At 32.8% G+C, this 9094-nt stretch overlaps 1 protein-coding gene across 1 annotated transcript; it reads left to right on the top strand.

The window, feature by feature from the left end:
* The first annotated feature begins 426 nt into the window (after positions 1–426).
* Positions 427–4554, top strand: LOC140881397 (probable inactive leucine-rich repeat receptor-like protein kinase At3g03770). The gene is made up of 7 exons (XM_073286682.1): positions 427–2165; positions 2261–2394; positions 2628–2871; positions 3051–3265; positions 3364–3389; positions 3556–3667; positions 4163–4554. Exons 1-7 carry the CDS (start codon positions 770–772, stop codon positions 4391–4393), a joined length of 2358 nt encoding a protein of 785 aa, XP_073142783.1. The 5' UTR covers positions 427–769; the 3' UTR covers positions 4394–4554.
* The last annotated feature ends 4540 nt before the right edge of the window (positions 4555–9094 follow it).

Here is a 9094-nt window from a genome sequence, read left to right as displayed (position 1 = left end):
TGCAACTCGTTTTGATTCATTAGTAACATAAGATTCAGTTCAATCAAGAATCGATTAAATCGAAATTACGGTATAATCCGATTTTGGATTCGACAAGCATACCTAGATGGATGACCATCACTAAATTCCTGAAAAGGACTATTGATTTGTTTGCCCCGATGAATCGGACATTGCTCGTAGTAGCCAAAATCTAGACGGCCAACTTCACTTCATTCATTGTGGACTTGTCGTTGACACACCCAAACGAAAAGCAACTAAACTAAATTATTGTGGTGTATAAATGTACCATAATTTTGGTGGCGTCTTTTTTTTTATATATATAATATAGCAATAAAATATAATAAATATATTAATTTTTGTGATTAATAACGTCACTCAGTCACTGAAATCTTGACTCTTTTGGTTCTTATATTCTCAACTAGTCGTCTGCAAGCCTGTCTATTACTGAACATCCCACGCACTCACTCTCAGGAGTCTCACAGTTTCCAATGAAACCAACAGCATGTGCGAGCAATAAAGTTGTGTAATTTCAAGAGCAAACATTCACACTTTCAAATCCCACTCTTTAGATTTTATAGCAGATCAAATTTTGGTGCTTTTTTTTTTTTCCTTTCCTTGGTCACTAGTTTTGTTTGTTCTCTGCATGGGTCTGTTCTATGTACCAGAGGCGGTGATCTGAATCTTGTTTCTGCTTATTTGGTGATCTCCGGTGTGGTTTGCTTCTTTATGTTGAGAATGTTTGTGGGTTTCTCAAGAATGTGTCATTTTCATGAAAATTTATGTCTCGAGTGTTCATGAATTTATTGCCGAGCCTAAGATGGGATTTTCAAGATTGTGTTTTTTACTCTGTTTTACGTTGGGTTTCTTGATCTGTGGTACATTCCAGCTGCAATCCTCTCAAATCCAAGTGCTTTTGCAGTTACGGAAGCAATTAGAGTACCCAAAACAGTTGGATTATTGGCTTAATAGAGGGATTGATCTGTGCTATTTTTCTTCTCCTCAAGTGAATATTTCATGTCAAGATAATTTTATTTCTGAAATCAGAATATATGGTGATATGCAAACAAGGGCCAGTGGTTTTGATGGATTCCCTGTTCCTTATCAAACTTTGTCACAAAATTTCTCCATGGATTCACTTTTAGCAACATTGTCGAGGCTTAATAGTTTAAGAGCTTTGAGCCTGGTGTCTTTAGGCATATGGGGTCCGATTCCTGTAAAAATTCATAGGCTGCGGTTTCTTGAATACTTGGATTTGAGTTGGAACTTTTTCTATGGTTCAATTCCTCAGACACTTCCAAGAATTGTGAACCTGGAGATCCTTAAACTTGATGGCAACTTCTTGAATGGTACTTTTCCTATTTGGTTAGATTCATTTTCTAATCTTTCAAGTTTGAGTTTGAAGAACAATCAAATTAATGGTCCCATACCTGCTTCAATGGGAAGAGCTACTTCTTTGATGGATATCAATTTGTCCCACAATCAAATTTCTGGTAAATTGCTTGATCTTAGTAGCTTGTCTCGCTTAAATTGGCTGGATTTGGGCAACAATAAGTTAGATTCCGAACTCCCAAATATGCCGAAAGGAATAATTGCTGTTTTGCTTAGCAACAACTCCTTTTCTGGTAGAATTCCTAGGCAATATGGCGAGCTGAATAATCTCCAGCAACTTGACCTTTCTTTCAATGCTCTTCAGGGTACTACTCCTTCAGAGCTTTTTGCCTTGCCTAATATCACATCATTAAACTTGGCATCGAATATGTTGATCGGTTCGCTACCATCAACTTTATCTTGTGGCAGCAGTCTTGCATTAGTTGATTTATCCAACAATAGATTGAAAGGAGTTCTGCCTTCATGTTTAAGCTCTGCTTCGAAAACCCGAGTGGTTAAGTTTGGTGGGAATTGCTTGTCGATAGATTTAGAACACCAGCATCCCGAAGCATATTGCGTAGAAAACTCCGGTAAAAATAACTCTAAACGGAAGAATGTGGGGATATTAGTAGGTGTAATTTGCTTGATCTTGATCATATTGGGGCTTCTGGCTTTTGGATTTCTTGTATTATGTCGACAGTATTGCCCTCACGGTGCATCAGAACAGCACTTGCTGCACAAGTCCGTGCAAGATAATTCAGTTAAAAGTGGCGCTTCGGAGCTTATAACAAATGCAAGTATGTCGTCGCTTTCGCTATTTCAGTTAATCCATATATTTTTTTTGCAATTAATCTTCCCAAGCAGCTTATAAGAATCGGTCTTTACCCCCCAGGATTTATTTCTGATGCTGCAAAGTTAGGCTCACAAGATAGGCCAGCTCACCGACTATTTTCGATTGACGAGCTAAAGGAAGCTACAAACAACTTCGACAATTTAGCCTTGATGGGCGAAGGTTCAAACGGAAAGGTTGATCGATCTTTTCATATTGATGCATTTTCTGTTAAGGTGTATTTGCTGTTTTCTTTGACCGAAATCAAGATTCAAAATATTGCATTACTAGTAAAGCCGTCAGTTTTGGTCCTTTGGCCTTTGTTTGTACTTTCCTTGGATGAGTAACAGTTGTGCCTATGATTCAAAACTTGGCAACTTCTGTCAATATCGGCCTTATTATTGGGTTATCTTTTTTGTCTTGCTCTTAGATATACAAAGGAAGACTGGAAAACATGACGCAGGTAGCCATACGGTGTTTGAAAGTGTCCAAAAGGTATACCATCCGAAACCTCAAGCTCAGACTGGATTTGCTGGCTAAACTTCGGCATCCACATTTGGTCTGCCTCCTGGGACACTGCATCGAGATTGAAGGAAAAGATGAAGCCGGTGTCAATGAAGTCTATCTTATTTACGAATATGTATCTCATGGAAATTTCCAAGCTCGTCTTTCTGGTGAGGGTAGCTAATAATCTGTCATCGGTTGAAATATTATTGGCTGAAATTTGAAAGTTTACTTGAAGCAATATTTCTTAAGCTAGAGCAATTATTGGGAAATAGATTGCATGATAACTACATTAACCATGTTATATTGGGTGATAAATCACTAATAATTTTCTGCATTGACTCTGCAGAAACTAGTTCTCAAAAGGTGATCAGATGGCCGGATAGGTTGTCAATTTTAATTGGCATCGCGAAGGCAGTGCATTTTCTGCACAATGGAATAATTCCTGGTTTTTTCAGCAACCAATTGAAAGCAAAAAACATATTGCTAAATGAGAATGGGATGGGGAAGCTCCGGGACTATGGGTTGTCTGTTGTAGCTGATCAAAAGCTTGACAAGGACAAGGTACCGAATATTAAAAAAAAAAAACTTGTAATTTTTCAGCGATAAAAGAAAGCACTGTTACACTAATGATATATCATCTTTTTATATTCTTTTTACAGGAAGAAAGTGGAGGCCTTAAATCATGGTATGAGTTACTTTGATCGTTTACTGTAACAGAGAGCATACATTTTGCTTTAGCAAAATCTTTACACATTTATATAATAAGCGGTGTTGTTTAGCTTTTTTATTTTAGAGTTAACTATAGTCACTGGCTATTTTATAGTTATCAAATACGGCTTCTAAATCCACAGGCAAATAAAGAACCTTGAGGATGATGTTTATAGTTTCGGGATGATATTACTGGAGTCGCTTATTGCACCAGCAGTTCGTGCAAGAAAAGAGTCATTCGTGCTCAATGAAATGGTAAATTATATATGATTGAATGATAAGTCCGTGTCAACTATCTAGTGTAGAACTAGAACTCCACATTGATGAATACTCAATCTGAAATGAAGCCTGTATTCTTTGATTTACATTTCTAGCTTAACAAGTGTTTTCATGCTCTTTCTTAAAAGAACTACAGGAAGCAAGAAACCTAGAATATAAATGATTTATCCCCGAAAAAAAAAGGCAAGTAAAATGAAGTAAACCAACAAAAAAAATCAGTCTATTTCCTATAGTTTTTGTACTAATAGCATAAGGATGGATGGAGATAATCGTTGGCCGACATTGTATCAAAGTTCTGGTTCTTTTCTTTTCTCATTGTTCTAACATTGGTTCTACTTCTCCTTTCTGAAGTTCATTTTCCATGTCTAATCAGTCCATTTCCCCTGCAATCCAAAGTTATCAATGAGAATTTCGAATTTCCGTGTTTCATCAAGCCAATATGCATTTTAATAAGTTTTCTGCTATATACAGGTATCTTTAGGGAATCCCGATTGTATAGGTGGAATCGTTGATCCAATCGTACTGGCATCTTGCTGTCAAGAATCTCTATCTATCGTCATATCCTTAACGATCAACTGCATTTCTCCCGAGTCGTCTACTCGCCCATCTTTTGAGGACGTCCTCTGGAACTTGCAATATGCAGCTCAAGTTCAAGCAACATCAGATGGTGAACAAAGAATTGGAAAACTAGTGCAATCTTGATCTTGTGCCATATATTGGCAAATATGAAATCTTAAATCTATTGTCATTTGATACACTGTCAACCTGTAAATGACGAGAGCAATTTGGATTTGCATATATTGTGGTTGAAGTAGTGAATACCTCTTATTGTATCAACTTCTTTTTAAAGAATATTTGAAGATCAAATGTTACATTTTTTGAAGAATAAAACTTCTTCAGGAGGCCAATAAAGGTAGTGTGATTCCTTCTAAGAGGTTTCACATGAACTTTGTGAATAAATTCGAAACTAGCATAACAACACAAGGGCACGACTGTTGGGGCCGTTGGATCGACTACTCTTATGTCACGATGAACTTAACTGAACTACGTGTCGAGGGGTGGTTTAATCAGAAGTGTTGTATATAGTGTTCATGCTTAACTTTTGAGTTTTTTTTTAAAAAAAAAGATAATATACAATTATAAAAAATAATAATAAAAATATTACATTTTTAGAAAGTTTATAATTCTGACACAATTCGTGACTTACTATCCGGGTTCATTTCAAACCTATCTTTACAGGCATTATCCCATGACAGATCTAAGGGTCATCATTTATAATACATGCGGGGTCCATTAAAAAATAATTGACCCCGCATTTATTGATAAATGTCAACCGTTAAATGCGTGTTAAGACAGTACCTGTATAAGTAGGATCTAACTTACTCACTATCCGTGTGCCAGTACGGACTTAACTGAGTTACGTGTCGAAGGGTTGTTTAATCGGAGGTGTTGTACATAGTGTTCCTGTTTAACCTTCGTCGGAACAATTTCGTCATATTATTACCATAGATACATTGCTATTTCCAAATTCAGTGCAGAAAATTTTTTAAAAATGGAAGTTTTCAAAAAATTAAATTTATTGATTTTATAAAAAAATTTGGAAGGCTCGAGCTCGATAAGTTAAAATACAAATCAAATGTTATCAAGTCGACTCGAAAAACTCGTGAACTAGTTCAATTCGTTTACGCTCCTGTTTGTAACTCAACTCTTTTGATACATACGCGAGAATGGGAAGTTTGAGTCCAATATCTCCATTGTTTTTTTCAAATTTAATTTTCCACACCCCGATACAGTCTTCTTATTAGAATCGCCCATTTTCTTTTCGGTTGCAACCATCCAACTTTTTATGTGATTTTCTTACTTTTAAAGTAATTCACCGGGTTTTGTTTTTTGTTTTAAAAAAATCATTTTTTTAAAAATGTAACCATGATAATTTGAGAAAGTCCGTTGTTATTCTTTATATTATTATTTCAAAATAATATGCTTTTTGTATGAATGCGTTGTTTTGTAATATTATATGTTTTATCTAAAAAATTTATATTAAAATAAATGGTTTTTTTAGCTAAAAATAAATGGTATTTAATGAACACACGATATGTATATCTCGATTGCTAGTATGTCACATTTTTTTCTAGTATAATTTCAATTTCAAAAATTAATAACTTTTATTTTATTTTTAAAAAAAATTACTTCATTTTCTTATTTTTTTTTTACGAAACACGGATATCATGTGTGTCGCGATACGCTAATATATAAAAATCAACACAAATTTAAGAGAATACAACTTGAAAAATATCACAAATAATTCAAGTTTGTATCAGTTGGGTTCCAAAATGGCTCTAAAAACAAGTAAACCTATTTTAATTCTTTCGATAATCTCAATAATTGGGATTATTTAAATATAACTTTAAACGAAACAAAGAGTAATAATAAAAGCACGTCTAATCTAAGCACATAAATAATTCAATCATTTATATTGCATGCATACATACATACATATATATATATATATCTATTTTTACTATAAAAGTATGAATAGAGGGCAAAGTTTTCCATTGTATATTTATTACATTGCCCAAAAGATATGAATTATTGGTATTAATTGCATGGGCATGAGTGGAAAAATGGTGTAAAATTTAGGGACAAATTTGGGATGTGGAATTTATAAAAATCAATGTGTTGTTCATTCATTTAATTGATGCATTTATTATTATTTTTACTATAAAAGTATGAATAGAGGGCAAAGTTTTTCATTGTGTATTTACTATATTGCCCAAAAGATATGAATTATTGGTATTAATTGCATGGGCATGAGTGGAAAAATGGTGTAAAATTTAGGGACAAATTTGGGATGTGGAATTTATAAAAATCAATGTGTTGTTCATTCATTTAATTGATGCATTTATTATTATTATTATTTTACCCATTATATTGAATACAACATTTTAATGGTTTTCATCATATTCCTAATTAAATTCATTCTAAAAATAATAATCTACTATAAAAATATGAATAGAGGGCAAAGTTTTTCATTGTGTATTTACTACATTGCCCAAAAGATATGAATTATTTGTATTAATTGCATGGACATGAGTGGAAAAATGGTGTAAAATTTAGGGACAAATTTGGGATGTGGAATTTATAAAAATCAATGTGTTGTTCATTCATTTAATTGATGCATTTATTATTATTATTATTTTACCCATTATATTGAATACAACATTTTAATGGTTTTCATCATATTTCTAATTAAATTCATTCTAAAAATAATAATAATTAGAAAAAAAATTATAAAATAATGCATTATTTCTACTACCTATTTTTTTTTATAAACTATTTTTTAATTTTATAAATGAATCATTATTGTTTTTTGTCTTAAAAAATTTAAAAGTAGTATGATGTAAATTAATAAGAAAAAAAGCTCTTGTGAATTATGTTCTAAGTGAATCATTTTTTTTATTTTTAATATTAATATTTATGCATTTATTATTATTGTTATTTTACCCATTATATTGAATACAACATTTTAATGGTTGTCATCATATTCCTAATTAAATTCATTCTAAAAATAATAATAATGAGAAGAAAATTATAAAATAATGCATTATTTCTACTACCTATTTTTTTTATAAACTATTTTTTTAATTTTATAAATGAATCATTATTATTTTTTGTCTTAAAAAATTTAAAAGTATGATGTAAATTAATAAGAAAAAAGCTTTTGTGGATTATGTTCTAAGTGAATCATTTTTTTTATTTTTAATATTAATATTTATGGGTAATAATGATTTTTTATATTGAAAAATATAGAATTATTAGGTTAATTGATGCATTTATTATTATTATTATTATTATTATTATTATTATTATTATTATTATTATTATTATTATTATTATTATTTTACTCATTGAATACAACATTTTAATGGTTTTCATCATATTCCTAAATTTATTCTAAAAAAATAATAATGAGAAGAAAATTATAAAATAATGCATTATTTCTACTAACTATTTTTTCTTATAAACTATTTTTTAATTTTATAAATGAATCATTATTATTTTTTGTCTTAAAAAATTTAAAAGTATGAGATAAATTAATAAGCTGTTTGAAAACTGGCGAGTTCCCAGACCAATTACGATTGATACCCGGTGCAGCGGAAGTTTAAAAATTTTTCATGGAACGTTTCCATGGTATGGGTATCAACCGTTCATCGATTGAATTACGTGTGTGTGTAAAATTTAAATAACAATTAAATAAATTTTACCTCAAATCTCGCAACGAGATTAATGGACACCAACAGAACAATTCTGCTCTTGTTGTCTCTCCCTGGAACCGATGAACGCCTTCAATCAGGTCCACGAACAGAGGTTTAATCCCTCTGATAGATTGCACTAGAAAATCTATCAGAAGTTTTCTGCGAAGAGAATACACGAATTTGATTCGTTATTCCTTACTGCGATTCAAAATCACAGACCGGAATTTTCTCGGGCAGAGCAGGAGGGGGACGGCCGAAAATTCTTTGAGAGAGAAGGGTTTCGATTTTTTTTCTCTGTCTCAAAAATTATGACCTATTGTGTGTAATTTCTGTACTGAAATAACTTATTTATAATGCAGGCCACTAACACCTTAGGGCCCATTAGTCATAAGCTGGGGCCCGACAAGCAAAGCCCACTCGTTCAGAAATTAATATAAAATTCATCGTGACTCCGATTGATGAAACGATTTCACCAATGTGCACAGAAACCATTTCTGCACGTTTTAAAGTCAAAATAAATTTTCCTGAATCCGAATTCAGTGGTTTCCAAAAATGTCCATCCCTATGTCATTTTAGGAAATCCTACTCCCTTACTCTTATTTAAGAAGTCCAACTCCTTAGTTCATTAAATTTAACTCTTTAAATTTAACTATCTCAACGGGGATTAAAACTCCATTACACTGTGTGACCCTCAATGGTTCAGGGATACAGCTAGCCGTGGGCTCACAACTCCTTGTGACTCGGAACAACACTTTCCGACTTGCCCAACGAATCATGGTAAAGCGCCTAGCAACATCGCCCCATGATTCCCTAGGTATCACTGATAGTGCCTACAAGAACCAGTAGATTTTGGTTAGCGTACAGTACGGTCCCTTCATCCATATATCCCGATCGAATCAACAACCATTGGTATATCGAGAGTCGCTCAAGATTCGATAACTATGCAATACATCTTGAAGATCAAATTAGTGACATCGCATGTGCTACTAAGAAACCATTTCTTAAATCACATCAAGTACTCTGGCCAGAGATTTGTCACACTAATATCTCCTCAGATCGCATAGGATATCCACACTCGCAAGTATGTGGTGAATCCTTGACAACAATGCATTGACTCCTATATGTGTCGTAACTGTACCCAATCTCG

The sequence above is a fragment of the Henckelia pumila genome, chromosome 2 (genome assembly GCF_033568475.1).
Source record: "Henckelia pumila isolate YLH828 chromosome 2, ASM3356847v2, whole genome shotgun sequence".
Classification (NCBI taxonomy): Eukaryota; Viridiplantae; Streptophyta; class Magnoliopsida; order Lamiales; family Gesneriaceae; genus Henckelia; species Henckelia pumila.
Note: the sequence above shows the minus strand (reverse complement) of the source record. Positions and strands in the feature narration are given on the sequence as shown.

Coding starts and splice junctions, on each gene's coding strand:
- LOC140881397 (XM_073286682.1), top strand. CDS start 770: ATGAAAATTTATGTCTCGAGTGTTCATGAATTTATTGCCGAGCCTAAG. Junction 2,166..2,260: donor GGAGCTTATAACAAATGCAA/GTATGTCGTCGC, acceptor TTTACCCCCCAG/GATTTATTTCTGATGCTGCA. Junction 2,872..3,050: donor TTTCCAAGCTCGTCTTTCTG/GTGAGGGTAGCT, acceptor TTGACTCTGCAG/AAACTAGTTCTCAAAAGGTG.